Here is a 17,996-nt window from a genome sequence, read left to right as displayed (position 1 = left end):
ACTAAGACCTGTAGACACAGAAGTAGAAAGTGCACCTTGCTATTGATGACATGGAGGATGGGTGAGGGGCAGTCTCCTCACGGGAGGCCTGGGTCCTGGAGGGAACGCATCAGCTCTTAGGCAAGGGAGGACAAGGGCACCCCAATTATTCCACAGCTCAAGGGACGATGGAATAAACCCCTAGCTTATTATCTGTGGGAGAGATACAAGGTGGGTTTATTACTGCTGCTCTCATAAGGATGGCAAGTTGCCAAGATCATGCTTCGAGTCCAGGGGCTGTTTCTTACAGAGCTCTGTGAGTTCTAACCCTCAGCGCCTTCAGGTACGGGAGCTAAATCCTGTGGGTGCTTCTGTCCTTCATCTGAAGGCCGAGGACAGTCATAGCGTCTGCCGCGTAGGAGTATCATGATGGTAAACAAGAGAAAACCCAAGAAACGTGTTGAATAATACTGGGAACATAACAAATAAAAATGTGACTACTTTGATTGTAACAACTCATGGAAGAACTTACGTAGGCAAACATGGCCTTTAGCCATCTGGCAGGGATCAGCGTACCTTTAGTGCCACAGGGTGGACGGCCTCGGGCGGTGGGTCTTCCAAAGCCAGCTCCTGCCTCCTTTCTACCCGGACATCCGCATAACTGATCAGGAAATCAAGAGACCACAGCTGGAGGTGGGACGTTCCAGATGGCAACAGCGAAGGGCACACGTGTGATACATCGAGGTACGCCTGTGACGCCCACCCCAGAATTGTCACCATGACAGAGGCTAGTCTTGTCACTTGTTTGAGGAAGGAGTTTCATTCTGTGCCTAACTGCCACTGGGGTGACTTCTAATGAGACATCCAAAATATTTTCTGTTCCAGGATGTTTTGACTCCCTTCTCCTTTACTTATCTTCTCCCCATGCCCTGAAACTTCCAAGCATAATTGTCTTTAAAAACATATCTTCATCTACAGGATAAGGCATGGCCTTTGACTAAGCAGAAGCTTTTCTTAAAACCTACTCAGTCTGGATTGTACGTACTGAGAAATGACACATGACTTTTTTAGTAATTACAACCTTTGAAATTTTTCTCACAAACAAATCGAGAGCTGGCCCCAGAGCCCTGATTTGTCTGTGGGCCCACTTTTAAGATACCGTGGGGAAATCAATCCATTGTAGTTATGGCCAAAGGGCCCCAGCTCTGGCCTCTGCCTCATGTGTGGAGGAACAGGTTGGCCACAGGGCCCTGGCAAGTGACGGTGTCTCAAGGGGCCTCTGGAATGCTTGTTACCTTATTTACTGACTAGTTTACTCCCAACTTTCTCTCAGAGTTGCTTTCTAAGATTTGAGAGGTAGAGGATGGAGAGGAAGAGCAGGGTCAAAAGCAGAGTCTGAAGACCAAGGTGTTGATGATGTCCAGCCTTCACTGGGGGCAAAAGGACCCTGTGGCTAAGGCCCAGGCTGGGTGGGACTCATATGTTGTTGGAAACCACTGGCTGCCAAAGTGGTCAAGGGTGGGCTGAGAAGCTAAGATCAAGTCCCCAAGAGTGGCATGCAATGTGATGATCAGGGTCACTGGCAAGAAAGACCAGCATTTCTCCCCACTTATTAAAAGAGAGATTTGCTTGTTGATTGTATACATACATGCATGTGTGTGTACATGGTATCATTTATGTGCCCACCTACCTGCCTACTTGTCACCTTTCAATCATCTATCTCTTATCTCTATAAAACACCGTATATATGTATAGTACCTATATATGTACCTATATAGTATCTGTATATGTACCTATATCGACCTGTCATTTATCTATCATCTATCTATCATGTATATATACATACATACCTACAATATAGATAGCCTTTCTTTCTTTGCTCTGCTCAAATGCTCCTCTCTAGACCAGTTTAAACTGACTGATGTCCTTAAAATTCCTGTGTTAGGGGTAAAAAACCCATGAATGACATTTCTCCTTTACCTTTGGGAATTGTGACTCTACAGAACCTGCATCTAGGAGAGGTTGGACAGGCGGCCTCCCTGGGATGCTCAGCTCACCCACCCTGGGATGGGGGCTCCCCGAGGCCACCAGGAACCGCCAGGAACCCTCTCCCTCTGGCAGCCAGGCTCTATTCCCTATGCTGCCTCAGTTGTCAGCAGGGGCTTTTAATGAATTAAAAATAGAGGGGACTAGGTCTATGAGTGACTTAGAGGAAAAATTTTAATTTTCTTCTCCAAACAGTAACAAGGGAAGGCTGGGGGTTGGATGGAGATGAGGGGAAAATGTGGAAGTAGGTCAGTGAAGCAGTAACTCTCTAAGTCACATTCTGGCAGCCTGAGGAGGGACACACCGAGCCCTCAGCCCAGGGTTGGGGAACAGAGACGCGTGTGTCCCTGGAAGGAAGATGAACTCTGGAGACTACTCTGTGAACCGCAGAGGACAGCCCAGGTCCCGCTGAGGAATCCAAGCCCAGGGCTCGCTTGCTCCCCGGCAGCTGGGACTACCCGCGGGCGCTTGCGGCGCCCCCTCACCTGACGACCGAGTGTGTGCACACGATGAACTCGGGCTTGGAGTTCCACTGGTGGTACGTGATGTAGTAGTGTGTCTGCAGCCAAATCCACTGCTGCCCTTTGGTCAGAAACCGGTAGCAACAGGACTTCCCTTTACCAAACTGCATCACTGTGGACAGAAAATGGACTGCCTGTAGCAAACGTGAATATGACAAGGATCTCTCCCCCAGAAGGTACTGTTGGAGAGAAGTTTTCAGAAACACCGTGCCAAATGGCGTGCTCTTCTCCAGGTGTGCCATACTTTAAGGGACTATCAAGATCCCGGCAAACATTATTGAATTCTTAAATAAGGCAAAAACCATCTGCACGCTTCCCTAGATGCTCACAGGTTTAAGAGAGCCTCAGGTAAGGGCAGATTCCCAAACCACTGTTTCATGACGAAGAGGCCTGGGTTTGCCTGCGGCAAGAGCAGAGCACGGGAGAGACAATCCAGATACTGGGAGAACTGGGCCCCAATTAGACCTGACAGCCTCCAACCTCCACATGGATTTGGCGGCTGTCAGAGAGCAGGTCATGATTCATCTACGCCATCCTAAGCTCGGGACCCACTGCTGTGGGGCTGCGTGGTGCCCCCTAGGGTTAAGTCTATCGGTGGGCTTTTCCGGAGGGGTGGGGGGCAGGGCTGGAACAGAATGGGTGCTGTTGGAGGACTAGCCTGGGCAGGGCGGAAGGTTGGGACTGCGGGTCTAGGGAAGGACAGGTTGGGTCACTGCCTCAGTGCCTGTGATTTAGTACCTCTTTCTGCAAACGCTTTACAGATACCACAGCTGGGAAACTAAAGTGACAATGAGAGCTGCTGTCTTGGAGACTGTGATCTCCGAAGGGGTGAGAAGCCCGGCTGAGCACGGGCATGGGCTCCACAGAGGGAGAAAGTCTGGCCTGAGCCCTGGGCCAAGTCTTTCAGACCGTGAAGGGAATTCTACCCCCATGGTGGCCTTGCTCCATTAGAAGGGTCAGAAGCAGCCAAGGCTTGAGGTAATCCTGCTTCTCAAAGTTTCATGGGCCCACGAATCACTTGTGGGGGATGGGGGTCTTGTTAAAATAGACGTTCTGATTCCACAGGCCTGGCCTCTCTCCCCATCAAGAGTCCTACCTCCTTTTCCTCTGTCCACCTCTTGTCCTCTTCTGTGGCAGACAGCCTTCTCTGATTCCCTCCCCCGAGCTGGGTGAGTCCCCCAATATCCTGAGCACATCCCCCCCAGTGCAGTGACAGCATCCTATAATGTCACTTATTTCTGCTTTTCTGTTAGACCTTGTTCCTGCAGAACAGCAAGGAGATTCTGATCATCTTTATGTCCCAGGTCCAGCTCAGTACCTGGCCCATAGCTTGTGACCAGTATATGTCCCTTGACAAAAAACAGTGATGCTGAATTAGTATTTTGTCTTTGAAATGTATTGCATAACTTAGAAAAAATGACCATGATTATATATTCTCTTCTGTCAGATTAAAATAGCTTGCATATCTGAAAGGTATGGGAAGGTGCTGGTTGCGGGGGTGAGGGTGGATGGGAGGAGGCGGGGCAAAGTCAATTCCAGGTAGAAACACAACCCTGGGCAAACCACAGAAGGACCTTTACCACTTTCCTACATCATTTCGGAGAAAACGAAGTTTTCCTTCTCAGAAAGAAACCAAGTAATAAATTGACTTCCAGGGCCCAAGAGTCCTACTGTCGGGGCTCCGTGGACGCCTTTGGGCCTTGGGGCTGGACGTGGGATACTCACAGTGCTGGTGGCACCTGGCCAGGAGCTCCAGATCATCAATGTGGTAGTAGTCATAGCCCGAGGTTCCCAAAACTTCAAAAGGCAGGTATCCTATGATCGGAGGGGCTCTGCCATGCAAAGGGTACAGCTGGTCAGAGAGCAAGGACCCTGCCCGACTCACAATGGCAGCACCTCCATCCAGAGAGGGGACACTATGCACATTTAATGATCAACACAGAGGCCTCATTTCTCAACAACAAGGGCAGGAAAATAATTTTGCAATGGTTCAAACCAGAGAGGCTGTTTTTTCCAAAGTGCTCAGACTTTCTGGCATTAAGATACTCGGTTTCGTTGGCATAACCTGGGTTAAATAATAATAAATTTTATCATTATTGAATAATTAAAAACAGCTATAGATTGGGTCAGTCCAATCCCAAAGCGTAAAAAAAGTTAAAGGGTAGGGAGGGGAGATTTCTCACCCTTAGAAAGAAAACTGAATTAAAGGGACAAATGGGTGCTGAGAGAAATAAGATGTCAAGTTTCTCTCCTATCTGCTCCTGCCTTCCTGGGAACTGGAGAGGGTCCCAAGGGATGGGTGAGGGATCCCAAGGATGTCCCCGGGCTGTGGCATCTGGCTCTCCCAAGACGCTCTGACCCAAACACAGAACACATCCACGGACGACTTGCAGAGGAAGGGAAGCTGCCTCACTCTTGGCCGGGAACAATTTTTCCTGCTGCCAGAAAGCCCTTCTCCCTGAAGGGACCGGGACCGACTTTTCTCTCCCAAGGAGAGCCTGGCTCTTGCAAACAAACACTTGAAAAGGACCCAACCCAAATATGTTTTTCTTTTCACAAACCTGTGATCCAGAAATAAAAATTTCCATTCCAAGCTATGCCTTGAAGTGAATTCCTCTAAGGGTTCGTCAACTATGCACATTTCCTGTATTAGAAGGGGAAAAAAATGTTGCTCAGGGTGCCAGAAGCTCACCCTAGGTTTGTTCAAAAAGGCATGGTGGAAGGGTAACAGAAGTTAAAATCATTGAGAGCAAGTCTCCAAGCTGTGTTGGACTGAAACTCATCATCTGTAGCTAATTTCAGTATTAGCTGATACTAAATTTATTTCACAAGCTGGGGAAAAACACCTAAGAGCCAAAATGTTACACCACTCCCTTCCCATTATCTAGAAGTGTGGTAAACATGTGGAAAATGGCTCTTCATCTGAATTTGAATGACTAATTTAACTCAAGGTTCACGCCACGGATGTTAAAGCAATCACAGGCCAGAGGATAGAGACAAACCTTTCCTTCTGACACTGGGTCCCCACCTTGGCCTGCCCTGAGTGGTATTAATGTTGGCGGAAAAGGTAGGAGGGTCGACAGGGTTGCAAATGAACCTATCGGCCAGCTGGGCTGAGCTGCAGCTGACTCTGCCTTCCAGCAAAACAGCTTGTAGGAAACCGGAGTGAAGGCAAGGGGCAGGTGGGCCTGTCACGGGCATAGAAGCCAGACATTGCAACTTTTCAAAGTCCGTGAGAGCGTCATTGCAGTCTTATTCTTTCTCATAAAGGTGAGCGTCATTGCAGTCTTATTCTTTCTCATAAAGGTGGTTCATTAGCTATAACTAAATATGACTCAGTTGTACCAGTTCTACATGAAAAATTCTCTCCCCGGTACTTGCCTTTAAGAATTGGGGCGTTGCCAGGCGAACGGTGGCGATGAAGCAGACCTCCTTTCCCAGCGGCACCCGGCAGGGCCTTGAAAGGGTGCTATCGAAGCCGTTACAAGAGGGGCTAGGCACTGGGGTGGGAGAGAACAGACAGTTTAGGCCTATGTGGCACGGTGGCCGACCCCTACCTGGCATCACTCTCAGCCGCACCGTGCTCAGGGCTTCCCGAACTATTCACTCACTTCCTGGGCCTCAGGATCCGGGGTGATCCCCAGAGGCCCACAGTGGTCACCACAAAGTTGCTGGTTCTGTAGCTCTGCACAGGGGGAAGACCTGTTCACAAGCGCCTTTTTCTTCTCACTGGGAAGTCTGGGAAGGCATGACTTTCCTCAGTCCACAGAGGAGGCCGCAGAGGCCTGGAAAGCCCGCAACCAAAGTTGCTCAGAGCCATAATAATGGAGTGAGGACTCTAAGCCAGGGCTTCCGACTCCAAGCCTGGAGTTCTCCCAGGGCAGAGAGGGGATGGGGCTGAGAACAGGCCCCCGCAGGCCCTTTGAGGAGGTGCCAGCTGGTACCGGCCGCCATCTTCCCCAGGAGCTACAGACCTGGCTTCACCGTGACTGTGGTGAACTGCTTTACCTTCTGGGCCAGAGAACAATTCTGCTATGTTAGGTGGAGTATGCTGGGTGGGGAAAAGAACCCTGTTAAATATGAGGAAAGTTGGTGGGCCATGTATATGGAATTCTCGAACTTGGCTACACACTAGATTCCCTGGGGCCTTCCCTAGCCTCCCAGCTGCCCAGACCCCACTCCCAGCTCCACTAATCCAGGAACTCTGGGTGGGAAGCACAGGCACTGGCACTTTTGAAAGCCCCTCCCGCAACATTTCGTACCACGAGGCCAGGATTGAGGATCATTACGCGAGATAATCTATACTACCTCTTTCTTTTTCAAATGTAGTTGATTATATCCTGAACCAGATCCTGAATTCTGAGTACATTTCTGAACTGGTAGATTTAAACATAGCCGTGTTTTCCAATTTGAGAACATATAAAGCAACAGAAAATGAAATGCATTCTAAAATGAAATCTGCAAGACTTTCTTTGGATTTTAGCTTTCCAATAATTTTTGTTTTATATGTTCGTAGGTTTCTAAGTGATTCTATAATGTGGTCTTCTAGCCACTAACATGAATAAATTCATTTTACCAAACATATTCTCTGAATGCATTCACATACATATCAATATGAATGTTTCCAAACATGAATATAAAGGGGGCAAAGTCGGAAGTGGTGGTCCCTAGAGAGTTTACATCTGTCATTAGTCGGCTTAGACTTCATGTGTGGGGTGAGCCAAGGCACTCACCCAGGGAAGAGAAAGCAATCCCACAGGGAAAGGGTCTGCAGATGTGAACATCTGCACAATAAAAAAAGACATTACCACATTTCCCAGATGTGAAATATCCTCTCTGTTTGAAGTGGAGAGACATCACCTGCCAGATAAAGACCTAATAAAATTCTCCCTACTCTTTCAGAAATTCTAGGCCTTCTAAGCAAACTTCCAAGGACTTCTGGGGAATTTTAAAAGACAGTCTCTCTCATTTGTCTCTAAACCATGCGTCTTGCTGGAATGATCCATGGGCTCAGCCAGTAAGTGCCAACCTTGGTGATTCACCATGAGGAAGGCAGGGGGATGGACAGAGCGTGGGGTAGGGAAACCCCAGCCCCTAACAATTTCTTCAAGCGTCAGAAACCATGGAAATTAAGTGAATGTTCTGTAGAGCTTACTGCTGGCCTGGCTGTCTCTCAGTGCCGTTTTATCAGTCCTTTTAGAACTGCTAAGGTTTTAAAGATAAAAATACTCCCCGCAGGGGAAATTTCATTATTGCTTACAGCCCGTGCCAAAGAAGCTAGCTACTTTACAGAGGGCCCCAGAACCAAGCAAACTCTTCTTCTAAATGAGCTTTCTCTCCCAAAACCTGAAGCAGCTGAGGGCTTGATCAAAGGTGATGGTAAGTCAAGGATGAAAGTTTTAACAGAGGCCAAGGGGGAAACCTTGGGGGAAGTCAAGGGGAAGAGGGTACTTGAAACAGCTTGCTGACTGCGTTTCAAATGACTTCTCTTCACAGCAGGAGCCTTCTAGCTGATTCTGGAGTCAACACAGAAGCAAACTGCTCCCTGGGACTTCATGGGAATATTTAACACTTAGAATAACTTCTCTGGCACTTCTTATCCCAAGGTAGTTAAAAAACATTAATTAAGGATTTAATTAGTTGTTTCAATTTAAGTAATAGAAAAAACATACCTAATTACAGCTGGCTTCCCAAGCCTTTAGGAAGGATTGCCCGGTCGGTGCCGGCGCAGCCCGATCTACTAGCCTTCTCCTTTCTTCCGCCACTCCAAGACACTCACACACACACACAGCACTCATGCCACAGATAAAAGCAATGATGGCTTGCTACATTTTTTGTCCTGAGGGTCATCTTATTTGAAATTGACCTTCCTCTTGCCCAGAGCTAAAGAGATAGGTTTCCACTATGGCAGGAACTGGGTCTAGTTCTCTGCCTTCCGCTCTGAGCTTATATCCTGCAGGCAGCAGGTGCTCCACATGTGTTTGTTGAACGTGTCTCTGATGAGATGACCTTCCATTGCACATCCAAATCATGGCTTAAGTCCCAGCTATGGGAAGGCACCTTCCAATCCCAGCCAGCGACTGACGCACAGACCTTGAGACCCCCACCCTCCCACCCATGGCGCCCTTTGCGCAGCCCAGCTTGGGGCTGCTGGTGGCTGGCTCACAGTGAGAGGGTGCCATAGAGCATGGTCCTGGGTCCCACTGGCCCTGGGGCTAGCTCACCGCCCTAGTAGTGCATTTATACTGGTCAGAAGACCCTGGGCAAGGTCTGCTGCAAATCAGCGACAGTGGGCACCACTCTGAAAACCAAACCAGTGGACCTCACGCTTGGAAAGACACAAGAGGGTGTTCTGTTTCTGTTCTTCCTACTACTAAAGGGAGCCATGGTGGGGATCAAGCCCCTCTTTGCTCCTGAACCTTTCATCACAGCCTCTAATTTTAGAGACCCTGAAAGAATTTTCCCTTGGGCTGGTATGCCAGGGATTCTGAACACAAGAGAGCCCCGAGGTTCTTGGAGAGAATAGGAGTAATTAAAGTCCATCTCGCTTGGCACCTGGGGTTGGCTTCCAAGTCTGTCTGAGGACAAAGGTGACCTCCCAAATCAGTCATAAGAACATAAGGATGACGGTGGGGGCAGGAAGGTCTCAGGTGGTATGAGACATGTTTGCAAAGGGTAGGAAAGAACGGGGAAGAAGTGAGGTAGGGATAGCAAACCCAGCTCACAGCAAAGGAGCAGAAACAAATGGAAAAAGCGGGACCAACTGTTCCTCAGTACTGGTCCAGTCATCAGGCCTCAACAATTAAGTATTCTGATCAGAGATGGCCTGCTCATGATAAATTAGTCGCAACAGCTGTAGGAAAACACACTAATCGTCCACACGGAGAGTGACAAGTCACTTTCTCAGCACTTCTCAGAACAAATGGAAATTCAAAGCCGAAAGGTGTCCAGGAAGACATGAAACCATCAGGAGGCCCGCTAAAGGAAGAAAAATGTTCTTAAATCTCATTTATGATAAATGTCCAAAATGTCTGGGCGAGAGTGTTGGAGTGTTAAGGAAATAATAATTTCCTGCACATTCACAAGAAATCCTCTCCCAGTCATTTAGCACTATTTTCAGGCTTTTCTCTTTTCTCTGCACAGCACAGAGTGCTTCGCCTGATGGGTTCTCAACAGCCAGGTCACAGGGTTCTCGGGACAGCCACAGCAAAATAATCCTGCCCGGGTTTGGGTGCCGGGACACTGCCTAACTTGCACCAACCAGTGCGTGTGTGGTTCATGCTTTCTTTCTGCCAGTGCAGTTTGGCATCAGAGAGAAAGAATGAGCTTGGAGACAAGCTGAGAGCCACACGAGAGAGCTAGGGATTTGCAATTTGCTGGATTGAAAAAAATGACGCCAATGGGAAAATATATGTCTCACTTAACTATCTCTCCTTTCCCTTGGCGTTCATTAATTACAATGAGTATTTTTCGGGGCCTGGAGGTTGTCATGGCGTTGACAAGATATCCACCAGATGGTTGGTGTGGATGGAGCCAGATGAGTCGTAGGCTCAGGGAAGTGAACTTCTACAGGCTGTCGTCCCCTGTCCTCCAAGTGGACGTCTGGTGCACATTTTTATCCCAATGATAGCACAACGTCTATAGAACTGTCCCTGTTCCCAAACTGAAGCAAGTGGGAGCACGTGTCTGATAAATGACCATTCCTCACTGCCCCATTTCAATGTGGGCTCTAGATGCTCAGGCAGGATAATGTCCTTGGGTAACAATTTGTTCTTTATTGCGATCTTAATTCCTCTGCTATCTTATCTGGCAGCAATGGCCACTGCTAGTGGATGTGGCACTTCCTCGCTGGGGTGGAGGGGACACTCTGCTTCATGCTCTTGGGAGCCTGTGACCGAAGAGACATTCCTTCCTGTGCTCAGCTCACGTCTCCATTCTCAGTGAGTCTGGTGGGTGTGGCTTTGTTCCCCTAACTGAGAAATCTCAATTCAGCTCAGGGAAACAAGAAACAAAATCCCCAAAGCCCTAAAATGAGGCAACCTACAGAAATCCCACGGAACATACGGAATCGAGTGTTGTAAGCTAAAAAGCCTCCCTTTCTGCCAGTATTTCAAATCTGGTTGTGTGGTTAGAGGCGAATAGGTAAAATGAGGGCAGGGAAACTTTTATACTCTGGTGTGTGGTTTCTGGAAAGCCCAGAGTGGAATGTTTGCTGAGGGTGACCTATTTGGAACCACACCAGCAACTTTTGAAATACTGCTTTCTGGATTTCAGTCGATGCACATTTAAATCCAAGTCTGGGGGAGGAGCAAGGGCTTAAATAGAGGATTGCCTTCTTCCTGGCACGAACTTCTCTTTCAGGAACTGGAACCTGTTTATTAGGACCTCTTAAAGCAAAGACTGTTCATTATGCCTTGGAAAATCATCTGGCCGGTTCCTTTCCCATAGAAGTGGGGGGTGGGACTGTGGGACCTGAGTGGGGGTTGGGAGAGGACCCAGGTGCTCTTCTGTAGAACTGGAGAAGGAAAAAGATGATGAACAATGTATTTGTTCGTGATATTTAAAAAAAAAAAAAAAATCTGTTCTGGGACAAAGATAGCTCCGAATAATCTAATTTCATTTCAGCCCCATTCTGGAAATGATGTGAAGAGCAGAGGTAGGCCAGAGGCTGATCCCACCAGTGGTCCTCCCTGAATCTCCAGGCCACATGGCCGAGAGCACACAGCAGGCTTTTTTTTTTTTTTTTTTTTTTAAATGGGAAGAGGAAGAGACCTGTGCTTCTGTATTGCAGCTCGGATTCCTTCCAGAAGCTTTTCACAGACTTGGTTAGAAACTGTCCTAAAGTGAAACAGTTCTAGGAAAGCTCTTTTCTTGTCCCATTTCCCAACACGTACTTCTTCACATTTATTAAACAATCTAGGTTAAAGATGTACAATCCTGTCTTATATCCCCTCCCTTGTCTTCAACGTCTGTAGCAGATGATGAAGTCCCAAGGAGTGACCAATATGTGCAAACGTGAAGCAGGGGAAAATTCCATTTTGTTGATGCATCTGGGCAATGGTGGCTGTGTCTGCCCAGCCATGGGGAACGGAGAGGGTTCAGAGGTACAGGGGTAAGCTGGCATAATCGGCTGGTGAATCTAGAAATGTCCAACCAGAGATTAATTGCCTTAACAAGGGCAAAGGTACTTCTACGTCTCTCCACGCCCCAAATTCCTAACCCGGTCTACTCCCACCAGTGGCAGGGCAGACAAATGCTGAGCAGTTATGTGGGGTGGCTGGCAAGCAGGTGGCATCTTCATCTACATGATTTAAGGGTCGCCAAAAGCTCCCTCTGGATCCGTGTCCCCTGTCTTCCCTGTACTGGAGCTGACACAGTTCCCCTTCTGTCCTTTGGTGTAAGGCCCAAGGGTTCGTATGGATGGTTTTCTAGTTGCAGTTTGTGTCTAGGTCAGCCTTAAGGCAAACTGGGTGATCAAGTGAACAAGAGGCAGGGAAGAGTCCTGGTGGGGCACTTGAGTCAGGGGTCCAGTTATGGACCTCGGGGAGCACCCAGGGAGCCCAGGTGGTTAAGGAACTTGATGTGGGTGGCAGACCCAGAATGGGGAGCAAATGGAGGCCAAAGATGACCACACACTGGCCAGGTCCTATTGCCTAGGCCTCCCAGGGCAGACAATTCACAAGTCACTGGAACTGACACAAGGGCCAGTTTTCCCAGCACCTACCGAAATGGATTTAATCTTCACTTTGGAGTCAAGGTCAAAGTGTAGTGGGAGCTCTGTCTCTGGGTGGGCTCTGGGGTCTGTCAAGGAGAGCTGTATTTTCAGTTCTCAGAGAAAAGTCTGATTTCTCTATGAGTCAAAAGTCGGGTCTGAATCTTGCTGCTGTCTCCAGTCACCTGTGTGTGTGGGGCCAAGATCGCTGAGCCTCAGTTTAGGTCAATGTACTTGTCAAGCTTCATTAATGTACCAGGTATGGACTGCGTAAGCTCATGGAGGAGTAAAGGTGACTGTCCTTCCCATAAATAAATCTTTATTTATAAAGATGAGAGCCTTGCATCTTCCTGACAGGCATCAAAGAAGAATGGACCAGGCCATGTTCCATCAACTAAAGAGCCCTACAGAAATGAGAGGACTTTTCCCAATAATGGGCCAGAGCAGAGTTTTCTACACAGTCGTTTGCAGTGTGAGCAGGTATTAAAACTAACTTTTATTTATTTAAAATAAGACCAATGCTCATAGTCTGTTCTCTTCTTTATTTTACACCTTGTTTTTAAATGTATGCCATGCCTGGGAACTCAGGACAATGGCGGGGGTGGCTTGTGTGCAAACCGCATTCTCCAGTTTCTGTATTTGATACTTTGACATTTGGGGCCTTCCCAACCTTGAAGGAACTCTCCCTTCTGGGTTGGCCAAGTCCCAGAAATAGTGAATGATTCACCTTTCCGTGCACCTTTCGTGGGCAAACCAATGCCCAACCCTCACCTTTGTGGGTCTCTCCCACTCTGGGCTACTATCCACTGGCGCTTATCATCCAGGCTTCTGACAACTAGGGACAGCCCCTTATTCAAGATTCCAGGTAGCCAAACTGACACCTGTTTACACCTCCTTGCTTCTTCATTTCCACAGAAACCATACAACTACCTAGCTCTTGCCCACATCCTCTCTTCTTCGCCCTGCCCCCTGACCTCCCCTGGTGCTTCCCTGTGTGGCTCCATGGTGAGCTGTGCCAGTTTGGAGGGGTCTGTGAGTATAAACCTCTTCTCCCTGACAGTCATTTCCATGTCTGTGTGTCTCACCATATTTGATTTAAAACAAATCTTGGGTCCCCTGAAAGCAGCTTGGTACATGGGTGCAGGACTCCTGGTAAGCACAGGTATAGACATCCTGAACCAACTGTATGCCAGGTAACAGGGACAGGCCTGTGTAATGCAGCACAACACAGATTCGTGAGAGGCAGCAAAGTACTGGGGTGAAGGGTAGGATTTCAGGGTTAGAACGGGTATGAGCGTAGGTCCTCCACTTCCCATGGGTGTACCTCAGATTCTCTCATATGTATCACTTTCCTCCCTTGATTAGCAGGAATGATGCCAACAGGACCACTTATAAGGTTGGTGGGAGGATTCAATAAGATTATCAATGCAAAGACCCAGGACCTAGGACTTAGGAAGCACTCCTACTTTTATTACCCCATTGTTCAAGGCTCATTGAGAAGTAAACCTACAAAATCAAATTTGAAGTATTCCTTAGAGTATGTTAAACCATATTTCATAGGTCAAAAAGGATTGGATTTCGGTGATTTCACGGGGTTCCATCCTAGCTATTCATTTGTCTCTGACATGGTTGCTGTCTATTTTCATCTAAGTGAGAATTATATTTCAGTTTTTCCACAATTACGTTTGGAGACTCTGGTCTCAAGAAAGCCCCCTAACTTTGGTTGGTTCCACAGGCTCTGGAAAGACATTCTGGCACTCTTGGTTTTAAATTTTCCACTTAAAGTGCTGTGTGTTTATAGAAGTCACAGTTTAAAAAAAAAAAAATCACACATAATTTCCACACATTCTTTCAGGGAAACAAACATTGTCTCAACTTGAAGTGAAAATAAAGCTTTGCTAGTTAAAAAAAAACAAAAAACAAAAACAAAAAACAAATAGCAACCCAGGTATTCACAATGAAGCCTCCCTCTTTCCTGAAACCCTCTAAACGGTGATAAGTGACAGGATGCTTCAAAGTGATACTCAGCAGCAGCTTAAAGGAGAGTTGCAGAAATGGAAATTAACAAAGGATGTGACTGTGGCTCACCAGCCAATCACGTGTCAGTTCCTTAATTAAGTGGTGCACTGTTGTCATGGGGACACGTGGGCGCCTTGTCCCATAATTCCTACAGTCTTGGCACTCCGGGGGCCAGGGTGCCTTTCCCTTCCTTGCTCACAGCCTCATGGGATGCTCTTCTATTCCGGCAACTGGCATAATGGCCACAACACACATTTTAAGCGAATTCCAAAGCACTGTTTATATTAATTCAAAAATAAAGCTGTCTGAAAGGAGCACCATCAGCGTGAGGAGTACCCTTAAAATTCCTACAGAATGGCATTTAATATTATGATAGGGTGGTGTCTCTCAAAGTCCATGACCCCTTTCACCAAAACCCCAAGGTTCTTCTCCAATTTCACAACCTCAGCCCCGCCTTCTGATCTCCTGACCTAGAATCTGCATTTTAACAAGCTGCCTCACCCAGTGAACCCTGCACCAGGATTGGCATGACATTGGGTGCTTGACAAGGCACCTCTTGGGTCAGTTTCTTTAGCTAGCTACCATTTACTTAAATGTGTGATTGATTAAACATACATCTCATGAGATTTAGGAAAGCCTTTCAGATGAGTCAGGTTAGGCATGGTCAGGCTTTGGCTCTACCCCATTTAGCCCAGGCTTAGGGCCCCACTTGGGAAAGCTGACCTGCCTTCACTTCCAGCCACTCAGGAACAACTGAGCCCTGTTTGGGTAGGTTCCCAGAGGGCCCCCAGTTGGCCGTGGAGTCCATCATCCAGGCATAAGCCCTGAACATTAGGCTTGAAAATCATGTTGGCAAGACCAACACGTTTAGCATGTAGTTGGAGACTTTGAGACAAAGGATGTATATTTATGCAAGCAACATACAGCAGAGGATCATCTAAGGGTGAAGGAAAGATCTGGGTAGCCTCAGCATTAAGACTCAGGACCATCATGTTGGCTGGTTCTATTGGAAACTATGGGACTAATGTGGTGTGGGAATGGACCCCACTGTGGGTCTGGAGTTATAGAACAGTGACAGGGACATACTGGGCTGCCATCAACTCCCTAGGCCTCTTCTTTCCCTGTTTGTTCTCCTTTGGTATATTTCTCCTTTCCTCTTCTCTCTTTCCACCATCCCTGTCAACACGTCCTCCCGTTTTTTTCCCATCTCTGCTGTTTTATGAAACATTAGATCATTCAAAGCGATTTATTTCATGTTGAGGTTGGAGGCCTGGAGCAAACCAAACTCTGACTTTTCTATGCTGGGCTTCACTGTGGGGCGGGACGGGGGCTGGCACTGCTGAATTTCTGGCATTGGGCCCACAACCCCATTTTCCCCAGGTCAAAAGTGAAACAGAGGGTGTAACTCGAGTTTAGCGGTGCAGCCAGAGTTCGGGCCATTAGTTATCTGGGTAATTTCAGAGAGTAAGATTTTACTGTTAGGCTAATCGGCTTGATAACTCATCTGGGGTGGATTGCTGGCCCATCATAAAATGGCCACTTCCTGGGTATTAGGGTCAGAGGGAGCAGAAACCCTAGGTACCAGACCCACGAAAACATGCCCACAGAGGTAGTGAGAAAAGGAGAATAAGGATGCAGAAACCAAGGTTATGGATCTTCTCGTCACAGTGCAGCCTTGTTTGGCTGTGTGTAGGCTGAGTCTGTTCTTTATTAACTGTAAGTGGTTTCTCATAGCACAGAACTATTCCATCAGCCCAAAAATAAGTAAATGAATAAAGTATATTTCAGTGGGACGTTGTGGCCCGGCATCAACACAAGTGTGGGAGTGCGTTCTTTCTCGAATGGGAGATAACATTTACGAGCACAAAATGCATCTTGGGAACATGGAAATCCAAATGCAAATAGGAAAAGCACAGATTCTCACTCCTCCTCCCTCAGTGAGTCTTATGTCCCCTTGTGCACGTTTGCATGATAAAAGACACTGTCGCAATTATATGACAATTAAAGCTTACCATTGTTGTAAGAGCGAAAATTTCCTACGAATTTTATGTATTCATAAGTTGGAAATTCCTTTGGGTTCAAGCTGCCTCTAAGAAGATGGCAATAAAACTCTAAATCGTTGTCAGCTGGGCCGTTAAAGGAAAAAGAGAAAAGGAACGTGAATAAGACATAGATTCTAGACTAAACAAGTTATGTCTTTGTGTAACTCCTGGGCATTATTCTATACATGGCCAGGACGTCTCTCTCCTGACGAGTGACTCTTGGACATGATTTTAGAACCTTTGCAGAACAGGGGGTTCCCCCCATAGTTTGTATAGATATTTTGCATTCCCTACTTGGGCCCAATTAGTCTTAATTTGCTCACAGATGTCTGTGGTTGGTTATGTCGGCATTGATTAGTTCCGGTTGTTTTCATATGGTGAATTAAAATAAAGCTGCTCATATAGAGCTGCTCTCTTTAATTTAATCTTTTCACGTTGCTTTGAAGTAAAATCGGATGTACAACAGGACACATTATTCACGGAAAAAGAACCAAGGCCTGAACAAGTAAGCATGAGGCGTTTGTACTACTTCTATCAATGTCTGTGCTTTGCTCAAGGGCACATGGTTCAGGAGGCACTCAGGCTGGTCTTCCATCCAGGTCGCCAATTTTGAGAAAAACTTTAAAATTCCATAAAAACCACAAATGTATATAAAAGACCAGATGACAGCCTCAAGAGAAGAGAATTTGGAGTTTTGACCTAATTATTCAGTTTTCAGTTGGTGACTCGGTTATCATACAAATCTAGCATCACGGTGTCTCTAAAATGAGCAGATTGTGCACTGATTTTTGCATTGTTTGTTACTCAAAGACTCTCATGTTCAAAAAAAAAAAAAAGAACTTCTTGTATTACATGCAAAAAATTCTTATTCTTAAGCGCCGTGCTTTCAAATTTTCCACAGAGAAGTTAAATGTCATACATATTCCAAACGCCAGTTTTAGCTTTAAATTTAAAATATACCTCCAAGGATCTTGGAAATATTCAGAGTCGCCAGGAAAATTGTTCTTAAAATTAGTCCTCCCTTCTTAATTCATTCTAACCTCTTTTCAAAAGTAAAATTCTTATCTTATATCTTGTAAAACCAGTAAAGTTAAACTTACATTTTAAGTATTCTGGGGAGGGGGAATCTGTCACAAGCATATGGGAAGAAAGCATTTTATACACTTCTGAGTGTTCTTGTTCTGGAAGGAAATTTAACAAATTCTGATCCATGACATCTGACTGAAAAAGAAAATAAAGAACAAAGGTACACACTCAACGAAGATGAAAAACAAAAGCCAAAGCCAAAACTGAACATTGAAGACAATTCAGAACTGGTTTATGAAATGAAAAGTTCAAGATCTGATTTTCTGTGAAGACCTCGAATCTATCAACCTGTCATCCCAAATTATAATCCAGAAGGTTTTACTTGCTCCAGTGCAAAAGTATTGTCCATGGGCCAACCAAAGAGGAGTTAAGTCTAAGAAGTGTGCAGAGGGTCCTGCTCTTCCCAGAGGACCCCACCTGCCGACACGCCTATGTTCTGGCTGGGGTGGTGGGGTACCCCAGGGCAGCCCCACTCGCTCATGTGAAGGGCCCTGAAGAACGCATAGGGTTCCCTTCCTGACCACTAGGCCCACAAATGAACACCTGTTTACTTCTTAAAGGTCTCCTCAATCAAAGGAACCATGCTTTTTT

At 46.7% G+C, this 17,996-nt stretch overlaps 1 protein-coding gene across 7 annotated transcripts in view; it reads right to left on the bottom strand.

Moving 5' to 3' along the window:
* Positions 1-17,996, bottom strand: part of NPAS2 (neuronal PAS domain protein 2) — a 152,989-nt gene that overhangs the window by 22,622 nt on the left and 112,371 nt on the right. For all 7 annotated transcript variants that reach the window (XM_082747077.1, XM_082747074.1, XM_082747076.1 and 4 more), the window contains exons 6-12: positions 17,420-17,540; positions 16,290-16,403; positions 5,928-6,046; positions 5,108-5,190; positions 4,272-4,378; positions 2,511-2,658; positions 556-640 (exon numbers count right to left, since the gene is read on the bottom strand). In XM_082747077.1, the coding sequence (XP_082603203.1) occupies positions 556-640; positions 2,511-2,658; positions 4,272-4,378; positions 5,108-5,190; positions 5,928-6,046; positions 16,290-16,403; positions 17,420-17,540 (777 nt within the window). The remainder of the gene's footprint in view (positions 1-555; positions 641-2,510; positions 2,659-4,271; positions 4,379-5,107; positions 5,191-5,927; positions 6,047-16,289; positions 16,404-17,419; positions 17,541-17,996) is intronic.

The sequence above is a fragment of the Mustela nivalis genome (assembly GCF_964662115.1).
Source record: "Mustela nivalis genome assembly, chromosome: 8".
NCBI classification, from domain to species: domain Eukaryota; kingdom Metazoa; phylum Chordata; class Mammalia; order Carnivora; family Mustelidae; genus Mustela; species Mustela nivalis.
The sequence above is the reverse complement of the archived record's forward strand: the minus strand, read 5'-3'. Positions and strand labels throughout refer to the sequence as shown.